Source organism: Chrysemys picta, chromosome 6 (assembly GCF_011386835.1).
Source record: "Chrysemys picta bellii isolate R12L10 chromosome 6, ASM1138683v2, whole genome shotgun sequence".
NCBI classification, from domain to species: Eukaryota; Metazoa; Chordata; order Testudines; family Emydidae; genus Chrysemys; species Chrysemys picta.
The window spans coordinates 52,287,509-52,298,626 of NC_088796.1; the positions used below are offsets into that span (position 1 = coordinate 52,287,509).

General features: G+C 41.0%; 1 protein-coding gene across 4 annotated transcripts in view; it reads left to right on the forward strand.

The window, feature by feature from the left end:
* VCAN (versican) overlaps window positions 1-10,081 on the forward strand; it is a 137,205-nt gene extending 127,124 nt beyond the window's left edge. For all 4 annotated transcript variants that reach the window (XM_065599135.1, XM_005288159.5, XM_065599137.1 and 1 more), the window contains 3 exons: window positions 5,338-5,482; window positions 6,598-6,780; window positions 7,499-10,081. In XM_065599135.1, coding sequence (XP_065455207.1) covers window positions 5,338-5,482; window positions 6,598-6,780; window positions 7,499-7,629 — 459 coding nt within the window. In that variant the 3' untranslated portion in view covers window positions 7,630-10,081. The remainder of the gene's footprint in view (window positions 1-5,337; window positions 5,483-6,597; window positions 6,781-7,498) is intronic.
* The last annotated feature ends 1,037 nt before the right edge of the window (window positions 10,082-11,118 follow it).

Consider the following 11,118-nt stretch of genomic DNA (forward strand, 5'->3'; position numbering starts at 1 on the left):
TCCTCAGGGCCAGGTTAAGGCATAGAGACACTCTATTCCTGTGCCTAGGACCAGCTCCTGGAGTTATGCGATGACACAGCATCTCAACATCTCAATGAAAATGAGTAAGACTTGGTGTAGTCTACAAAGTTTTGCCAGCATAGCTATGTCGGCTAAGAGAGTGAAAAAATCAGGCACTCCCAGCTGACATAATTATGCTGGTAACCCCCCCCCCCACCCCCTCCCCGGTGTAGATGCAACTATGTTGACAGAAGAATGCTTTATTGGCATAACTAATCTCATTCAGAGAGGAGGTGTAGCTATGCTGGCAGAAAAGTGTAGCCAGCATATGCTATGTCTTCACTAGGAGGTTTTGCTGCCATAACATATACGTGACCAGCAAAGACTTTGTAGAATAGACAAGCCCTAAATCTCTAGCCGTCACAGTTGTGAAGATGAGCTTGAAAATGTGACCTGAGTGTTACCAACAGAGCAATGGCTTCCTGAGTCTGCAGATAGACTGAAACAATAGCATTGAGAGATATGAACTACTCTGTGCACCTCATTGGAGTGTTAATTCCAATGTATAGGTCCCCTCCATCAACACCATCCTTGCAGATCCACTGTGTGGCTGGAGAAAACAAGTGCAGTGAGCCTAACCTTTGTCTGTCATCGCTCTTCCTTCGGGGCTGCAGAAATGGCAATGAGTATAGGTCCCTATCTACGCTTCCTGGATGTGCTTTAACATTTTGATCTCAGGCATCATTTCACATTATATGTTCCAGTGATTTCCTCCTGGCCTTGCTTCCATATTGCCCATAAGGGTAATGTTTTTTAGGTCGGTCTGTTTGATAGCTTAACTCCATAATATTTTTGTTGTAGATAAAAAAGCCCAAAGTAGCTCTTCCACCTTGAGTTAACTTGAAATTTGAATGTATTCAGGTTTTCAGAAATGAAGACTAATGATGTTGGTAAGATGTCAGTTTACCTTTGATTGATGACTTCAGGCTGGCTTGAAAACTATCGGGATAAGAGTAAGCTTTTTAATAATGGCTTCACTGATTTGTGGAGACAGTAACAATTTACATGAAGATATAAGCTAGCTGCAGAGTGACTGGAACAGTGCCAGTATTCTTTGGATCCATCTGTGAGGTCGGTTGCTGAACTCTTCTACACGTGATCTTAAAAAAAAAAAATCTGCACAATAAACAGTGCCAAGGAATGGGGAACTGAAATATCCTATATTTTGGTACAATGTATTTTTGTAAAATACAGTAATTGAGTTGAAATATAAGGATCTCAAATGACATAACCACTAAAAAGAAAGATGCTTTGTTTAGGATATTTGAGCAGTGTTTCCCAACAGAGGAATTATTAATCAAGTATTTTGGATGCATTTTCACAAATATAGGAGATGCCTTTAAACTTCGCAAGTGCAGTGATTATAGACATGGGATATCTTTGAATGCAAATGCTGTAGCCTAATAACTGACACGTGGGGTTTGATTCTTCTCTCCCACCAGTTTTATGCTGATGTAACTCCACTAATCTCAATAATGTTGCTCTTAATTTACACCATTGTAAATCAGAGGAGACTCAAGCCCATGATTCCTCAAAATCTCTCCCATAACAAGAAAAAGGATATTAATGCATTCGTAAAGCAACACATGCCATCCAAACTGTGAGATACTTTCCCCCTCACATCTCCTATCTCCCAATCAGTGAAGTGTGGCTAAATAAGGTATTGAAAAACTACAGAGGAGCAGGGTGGAGACTTAAGAAAGCAGTTCAGGAGTTTGGAAATTCCTCTGCTAAGCAATTCCGGCATTAACATCAAGCAAAATCAGAGCTGCACAGCCAAAATAAATCTGTGCAATGATGATATCAGATGTGAGGCAACAGCATGTCATGTCGAGGGATATCAGACATTCTTGCACAAACCACAGCGTCTAGATATGATCCTGCACCATTAGGCTGCAGCCCTGCCAATAAAATAAACAAAAAAAGTTTGAAGCCATTATGATGTAAAACTCCCACAAACTGCTATACATGATTAAAGCTCAATTCAACAAGGTGCTGAGCCCCCTCAACTCACACACCTGGGGTGCAGAGCACCCTCGACTTCCACAAATCCGCAGAACCTCCCAGGAGTGTTGAAGGATCAGACCATTTTAGAACCTATTGAAATCAATGGGATTCTTTCTATTGAGTACACTTTGGCTTAGGCATCTATCCAGGATCCTGGCTGTTATCTCTGGTTTTCCTAAGGCCTGGTCCCCACTAAGCCCCCACTTCGGACTAAGGTATGCAAATTCAGCTACGTTAATAACGTAGCTGAATTCGAAGTACCTTAGTCCGAACTTACCGCGGGTCCAGACACGGCAGGAAGGCTCCCCCGTCGATGCCGCGTACTCCTCTCGGCGAGCTGGAGTACCGGTGTCGACGGTGAGCACTTCCGAGATCGATTTATCACGTCTTAACCAGACGCGATAAATCGATCCCAGACCATCGATTGCCTGCCGCCGGACCCTCCGGTAAGTGAAGACGTACCCTAAGTGTCTTATCTGAGCATGCTGCAAAAGGGTCCCAGCACCTGGACTGAGCAGGCATAGAAGAACATCCACTTTGGATTTTACTTTGTCAATCCAGAGTAACTCCACTAACTTCCATGAGTTACTCTTTTACTGGCATTACTCAGGGCAGAATTTTTGACCCATGCTTATGCATCCTCAGTCACATTTGCATCACCATGCCCAGGTAAGGCCTCCCTGACCCAGCCACTTTGCATTGTGGGATGCATGCAGATCCATTTTGCATTTGTGCACAGAGTGATGCAGAAAGTCATGCACACTGCAGATCCCTGCTTTTGCATGTTTGGATACTGTGCATTGTGCTTAGCTGCTGTGCATCAAGGATTTGCACTCCCACCGCAAACTGCTGAATTCTGGCCCTTATGTCTTGTGTTAGTGATGCTGAACACTGAAGTGAAATTAACTTAGGGTTACCAAATTTCTGATTGCAGAAAACTGAACACCCTTGCCCGCCCTCTGCCCCACCCCTTCTCCGAGTCCCCATCTCACTCCATCTCCCCTCCCTTGCTCTCCCCCACCCTTGCTCACTTGCTCATTTTCACCGGGCTGGGGTAGAGGGTTGGGGTGCGGGAGGAGATGAGGGCTCCAGTGCGGGTGTGGGCTCTGGGGTGGGGGTGGGGCTGAGGGGTTTGGGGTGCAGGAGGGGGCTCTGGGCTGGGGCCAAAGGGTTTAGAGTATGGGAGGGGGCTTCAGGCTGTAGCAGGGGGTTGGGGTGCGGGGGGGGGAGGAGGGCTCCAGCTGGGGGTTCAGGCTCTGGTGTGGGGCCAGGGATGAGGGATTTGAGGTGCAGGATGCGACTCCCGGCTGGGGCTGAAGGGTTCAGAATGCAGGATGGGGGTGCGGGCTCTGGGAGGGAGTTTGGGTGTGGGAGGGGAATCAGGGCTGGGGCAGGGGGTTGGAGTGCAGGAGGTGGTGTGGGATGAGGGCTCTAGCCAGGCAACGCTTACCTCACGCAGCTCCTGGAAGTGACCAGCATGTCCCTCCAGCCCCTAGGCAGAGGCATAGCCAGGTAGCTCCATGCACTGCCCTGGCCTGCAGGTGCTGCCTCTGCCCACAGGCACTGCCCCTGCAGCTCCCATTGGCCGTGGTTCCTGGCCAATGGGAACTGCAGAACTGGCGCTCTGGGTGGGGGCAGCGCGCAGAGCCTCCTGGGCCGCAGGGACATGCCGCTGCTTCCGGGTGCCACATGAAACCAGGGAGCCTGCCTTAGCCCTGCTGCACTGCCAACTGGACTTTTAACAGCCTGGTCAGCAGTGCTGACTGGAGCCACCAGGGTCCCTTTTCGACTGGCCATTCCAGTTGTAAACCAGACACCTGGCAACCCTAAATTAACTTAGTCCCACACATCAAGGAGGATGTATTACGAGTTGGGCACCTGTAACAAATTCAGTGCAGCTCAGTTTAGAACATTACGGTTGAGAAGTGCTTAGATAATTAGACTTGTGGTGGATAACATGACATATTGTAGGAAAAGGTTAAGCATTAAACTCAGCTTTTTAATAGCCTGATTCATCATGGTGTGTGGCTCGTTAACTTTATTTCTAAATGTGTTCACATGGGTACTGAATTGTGGTAACTTCATAAAGTTATTTATATTTTAAAAAGCTATTATTTTATGGACATTTATATGGACAAAGTCCAGTCAGGAGGATGTAAGTGCCAAATTCAAATGTGAGCATTGAGGAGCCACTTTGACCATAGAAGGAGCTGATTGGCTGGCTAGGTTCTGGCATTTATATGAATTCCTATTTTCAGATACTTATTTTTATCCTTCATACAATTCTTCCAGCAGTGACACAGCAGGAATACAAAAGAAAATTATTATATGTAGTGTTCGAAATCTTTTTTCTGTTTTGTTTTTTATGACTTATGCATTTTTAAGAAGAAATTAAAATAGGGTCATAGAAATCCAAAAAGAGTGTGGTCTCCATTAATGGAGGGGAAAATATGTCTTTAGTTGCTGTATCTGTTTGGAAACCAGGATGAGACTTATCCCACATCTGCCCATTATGGGGTTCTTACACGTTTCTCTGAAGCATCAGGTACTGGCCAATGTCAGAGACAGGATACTGAACTAAATGGACCTTGAAACTGATACAGTATTGACTGTTCCTATATTACAACTTTTCACGCACTCCTGGCTTGTTGTTCAACAGAGCAGATTGAATTCTCTCCCTCCCCTTCCCCACACCACCAGAAATGACATCACTGAATGTTCTTAAGTCCATCTCCTGCAATGAGGTATGTGTGGACCAATTTTATGAATGAAGCCCCAACAGAATCTGCCAGGGATGGAACTCTTTTCAGGGTCAGGTCCACAGTTTCTCTATTTGTTTGCTAGGCTCAGCGACAGGCTTCCAATTAAACAAACAAGAGCAACACATCATTGTGTTTGGTTTGGTCCAAACCGCATGTAGTTGGTTTCCTTTGTGTATCTCTGTATCTGTACTGCTTTTTTAACTGCATTGTTTAGATGGCAGGAATTTCTCCTGTTCAATTTCTGTCTGAATGTGGTATTAATAAAAATGGACTGGTAGAAGCAGGTCTGATGCAGGAGGAGGAAGCTTTATTTTTTTTCCTTTAAGATAATCAATTCCCTCCCACTTCTATTAATTGTACATCTATTTTTGTTTAATTTGTGCTGAATTGCCTGGGTTGAACTATTGAATTTGGCCTCTTTCTGAGGTAATATTACGTGATCTTCTCTAATACAAAATGTAATATGCCCTGACTCCGGAAATAATAACTTTGCTCCTCTTTTCTGCAGCAATATGAAAACTGGCGACCTAACCAGCCAGACAGTTTCTTTTCCGCTGGAGAAGACTGTGTTGTTATAATTTGGCATGAGAATGGCCAATGGAATGATGTGCCATGCAATTATCACCTCACATATACCTGCAAGAAAGGAACAGGTGAGAAACCATTACCATGTGATAGTAACTAAAATAGGCATGATTCCCTGCATTCATACATCTGAGTGACCCTGCTTTATAAAGTAATGGGGACAAATTCTGGCTGAAGACTGGCATAATGGATCCTCAGATGGGCTTATGCTTACCAGTTTTAAACCAGCTTCTTCTTTTTCTAGCCCAGCAAGATTATATTTGGGGCAGATTGTATAGCTTTCCAACAACTCAATTAACCAAAAATAAGTGGCTGGGCAGGGTCAGAAGGTGGAGTCACCCTTCTAACAGCAGAGAGTACTGGAGTACTCTGACTGCTGGACTGATTGAAGAGAAAACCAATGAAAGAGCTTGTTTGCTCTGAGAACTCTCTTTAGTTAACAGAATTATGGGCTGGACTGAGCGTACAGTCAATGCCTGCTATTACCTGAGTTGGTGTTTCAGCTCCCGTTGAAGGCATTTTCTCACAGATTTTTATCCACGTGTTTTCTGAAGCAAGATTATTTGATCACGCTTTCTAAACCTGAACTATGTTTGGATTCATACAGCTCAGCTGTGTAGTGGCTTTGCTCCATTAGAATGGGTGGGAATATGAAACCTTGCTGTTACTAGAAGCTGTGCACTCAGCTGATCACCTGAAATTCTCAGCCTTTACAGACTGGTGCAGTCAAAACCCAAACCTTCCCCACTGCTGCCTAATGTAACATCCTTAGATTTACTGCATTTTGTTGATATATCATTGATGGATCCACAGGTCTCCAGTGTTTCACATATATTCTTGTTCAAAAGGAGAATTCCAGACTAAGTTTATGAATTAGCCCTTTTTGAAAAACCTTTTGATGTAGAGTTAATGGCCTTTGGAGTTCTGCAGAAATTGCTGTTTTATTCCCATTTTCTGTTGGCCATCAGACCACATAGTAAATTCAAAACAAAAAGGAAACTCCATCAATTTTCCATTCTTGTAACATTAAAATCTGCTCAGCCATGTCACAACAGGGCTGATCCTGCAGTTCTGATTCAGGCAAGACTCTTACGAAGTCAGTTGGTGCCTTCCTGAGTAAGGACTGCAGGGTTAGACTCACTTTGGAACGACACCTATGAACTTGGTTCTTTTTGGTCTTTAGTTGCCTGTGGTCAGCCTCCTGTTGTAGAAAATGCAAAGACTTTTGGGAAGATGAAGCCTCGCTATGAAATCAACTCCCTGATTAGATACCATTGCAAAGATGGTTTCATCCAGCGCCATATTCCAACTATCCGGTGTCAAGGGAACGGAAGATGGGATATGCCTAAAATCACCTGCATGAATCGTAAGTTACTGACTATGAGCTGTATCAGAAACTATAGACCCAACATGGTCAAACTTTTTATTAAGGATCCATTATCAGATCATGTATGAAGAGTTAATAAATGATTAATAGATGTTTTAATATAGTATTAGGAAGATGAGTCAATTGATATAGATTGTTCTAGCAGCATTATTAATCTCAGGTGTTCAAAACCATGAATCAGGCCTCAAAAAAATCATGATTTTAAAAAAAGGTGCAGGGAGGGTCTTTTATTTGTCTTCTGGTTTCTTGGCCTTTAGGATGTCCCTGGATCATGTCTTCAAGCTTTTCTCCACAACCATCAGGGCTAGAAATGTATTTTATTTAAAAAAAACCAAAGCGAAAGCTGAAATTCTCCCATACCCACTTATCTTCAGGAGCTGGGGCTTTAAAAATACATCAAATATCACGCAACTATGATAAACTCAGAAAAGTTAGCATCACAGTCAGGGCGAATAGGTTCCTTATAATCGTGGCTCACAACCATCAATGATACTTTCTGTTGATATGCTTGTAATCACCTATAACGCATATTACTTCTGTCTGTAACATGCTTATAATATCATTTATAAATCCTTTATAAACCATTAATAAACTTGATATAAAGTGTGACTCATTATATTGTGCATCTATCAGCCAGTTTATTGTTCAGATCAAGGAATTCTTTTAATATTTTCCTTCTTTTCCCCCTTCTTTGCAGCATCCACATTCCAAAGGACTTATTCTAAGAAATATTACTATAAACATCCTTCCCCAGGAAAGGGAACTTTGTTAAATTCATCAAAACATTATCACCGCTGGATCAGGACGTGGCAGGATTCAAGGCGCTGAATGCTAAATGGTGAATGGGGATTTTCACCATTTCAGCCAAAGTCCTAACTTACTGTGCCTTTTCTATCACTTCTAGAAGTATTATCAAATTGTTTGGAACTATGGACTCCAGAATTCACAACACATTTTGCAAAAATGTTGGGGTTTATCAGCAAATTCAAAAATAAAAATATGAGGAACCATTTCCAGCCAATCAGAAATGTTAGTTTTCTATATGCCACCAGTGGGGACCATTTTATAACATATACCAGCCTACTGCAATATTTAAACAGCTCAATTTTAGCACCAATGAAAATGTAAATAAGATGATTTTATTATGTTTAATTGTGTGTTGTTTTTAAAATCCTGTATATAAAATGAAAAGTCACACTAAGTTCAGGCATATTTATGGTTATATGGCCTCAGAGGTCTGTAATCATTGATTTCCTTATTTGTCTGTTGTTCACCTAGGTTGGAGATGGTTTAAATATAATTGTATTGACTGAAAACTGCCAGATGAAGATAAACACACAAGTTACATGTAATTTTTTTTTTTTTTGAAACTCTGCCATTTCCCATCAGAGGAACAGTTTTTGTCCATGTGATACAAAACATAAAGTGAGATCAAGCCTGAATTAGGGACTGCAATGTGGAACTTTTCCTGCTCTCCATTCCAGCTTCATCACTGGTGAGAAAGGACTGCATGGAGGACTTGTATAAGGCAAAGGAGGCCTGTAAGAGTCAAAGTGCTAATACATTAACTCTCTCAACCAGGGTTACTTTCTTAAACGACTTTCACAATACTAACCATAGGTCTATGTTACAGGTCTCTGCATTTTATAATGGAGGTAGACCTAGGGTTGGTTTTTTGGGGTGTTTTTTTTTAACAAACAAAAAAAAGTCAAAAAAGTAAATAATTTTGTATATATAACCATTTTTAATCTTTTTTATAAAGTAATGAATGTTTGTGTATGAATGCTGCAGCTGTGAAGCGTACATAAATAAATGAAGTAAGCCATACTGATTTAACTTATTGGATGTTATTTTACCAATGCAAAGAAAATTGAAAGAGCTTGGTAGTTCAGTGTTAGCCCCTGAGCTCCCCGGATGCATTTGGAACCATATTTCAGTTCAGCTGCTATTTCCCTGGTGTACTAAATTCCTAGCAAACAGGGTCACTTGTTTGTGATGAAATGGGTGACTTGTAGAAGAATCAGCATGTTGGCTATCTAAAAAGAAATGCACAAAAAGATTATAGATCATAGTGAATGCAGTGTGCATGTAGGACTTCTTTATTTTGATTGTTTTATTTTACTTTGACCCATTCAGCTCATCACTGTCCTGGACATGTATAGTAAGGTAGTATTTAAAATAAGCTCTCCACAGCAAGGACCATGTCAATTTGGTTGCTTCAGCAAAGCACACTTTGGGGCTGTGTGAAAAAAAAAAAACCCTCTGATACACCTTCTAAAATAATAATATAAAGACAGGTCGAGGTCTCTTATAATATTGATGTAGGCAAAAATTATGGAGAGAGAAGCAAGCAAAAGAAAAAAAGTGAAAATCCAGCTAACATGTAGGAGTTTGTATCCTATTGAACTGTCCATAAAGTAAACCTTCTATGGCTTCTCTGCAAATACAGTAGCTACAATTGCAAATGGTGTCTTTAAGAAATTCCATTGACTGCTAAACCAAGTGGAACCTAACCTTTGAGTGTTCTTGACTGCAGTACTGCACTGCAATGACTTGTACATTTTTCCCCTCTACAGCACACGTACTGCTTTTCTCTATTTATATTATAACTTGTATAGTGTATAATGTGAATGTCTGTTTTTTTGTGAATGAAAGTTAAAATCTTTGTAACTTTAATATCTGCTTCTGTTTCACCAAAGAAACAAGGTTTTGCTATACTGTGACTTGTCTTGTTATTGCATGTCTTCCACTTTAAATCTATGCAATGTGATATTTTACATATGAATAGGGTGATCATGTGCTAGGCTGTTTGTATTCAACGTTATTTCAAAGGTACTATGGGCCCGATCCAATGCCAACTGAAGTCAAAGGGAGTCTTTTGATTGAACTTTAATAGGGTTTGGATTAGATTTTAGATAAGTAGCTGTACAGGATTTTTGGACTGTGTTTTAAAATATAGAGCAAGATTATTACTTGTGTAAATCAAGGCTCTGTTCACAATATAGAGTATACTATACATCATTTCATTGTGCAAACACATACAGATCATAGAATAGGTTTTAGCACTCTGTCAATTTTCTTACAATATGTACAAATCTGTTGTATAAATCTGTTGTTTTACTTGTTTGCTTTTTGATTTAAATAATATTGTAAGCCATTCAGATACCATGGTGATTGTAGTTTAAATAAGTTAGGTATAGCGCTTATGTTGACTCTTTCCATTTCTGCCTCTGTCGCTCATAATAAAATAGGACTGACAACTTTCCTTATTAAAAACAAACCCATGTTTCTTTATTTAGAAAATGAATCGAACTTTCTTCAACTCTGGAAACCTCATTTAATTCCTGATTTAAATCCCAAATGTAAAGTTAGTTAGATTGTCACATCCTAGGCCATAGGGCACATTCTGGCAATTTTGTGATGTGGACAGCAGTTAGGTATGTATGCTTGTTAATCTCTCAGCTCAAGAGAAGCCAAGACTCTACTCAAGCCAGTAGTATTAGCCTTCACTTCCAGGAGCACTAAACTCAAACACACTCAAGGTTATTGAGGCCAAAGTTAGGAAAAGGGGATGGAGTACGAGATTTGAATATAGATGTCAAAGTCAGCATTTCATGGCTCCTTCCTCTTGGCTAACAAATTAGTCCAGCACTGTTTATCTTTTTTTAAAAAACCTATCTATGTCAGATGAGAGTATTGCAAATAATTTTTTTTTCAAAAAATACCAAATTAATAGAAGAAATATTGCTACTAAATTTACTTTTGACCACAAGGTTAATTACTAAACTTTTCCTCTCTATTTGCCCGCTCTGTGCTATTCCACACAATAAAGAAGCTGATTACATCAGGTTGGATATGGAAGGGAGATATTAATTGTAAAATTTGACAGTATGGAAGAGGTCAAAAATTTATTGCGTATTCCCGTCTTGTAGGCAGGCTCAACAAATGGTTGGGACAGACAGACAGAAGCCTGTGCACAGAACCCAAAATGCTACAAGGAAAGCAGGTCCAATACCATGGGTCTGTGAATATCTGTGCAGAGCAACTATTATTCTGTGCACCTCCCCACAATATCTGCAGTACATCTGGCTCTTGTAAATGTGGCTGTAAGCATGTGCTTCATCTGATTGCGTTATATGCTCCAGAGGGCGAGTTGGGATGCTACTACTTACAGCAGGAGTAAACTTTGCTGCATATTGCAGCGAAAGTTGCAACATTTCAGCAAAAGAATATGCTACATGGATCGACTGTTCCTATATTCCTATCCAGGCTGTCCACAGGGACACACGCCCCTCCTTTCAACTATGAAACCACTCA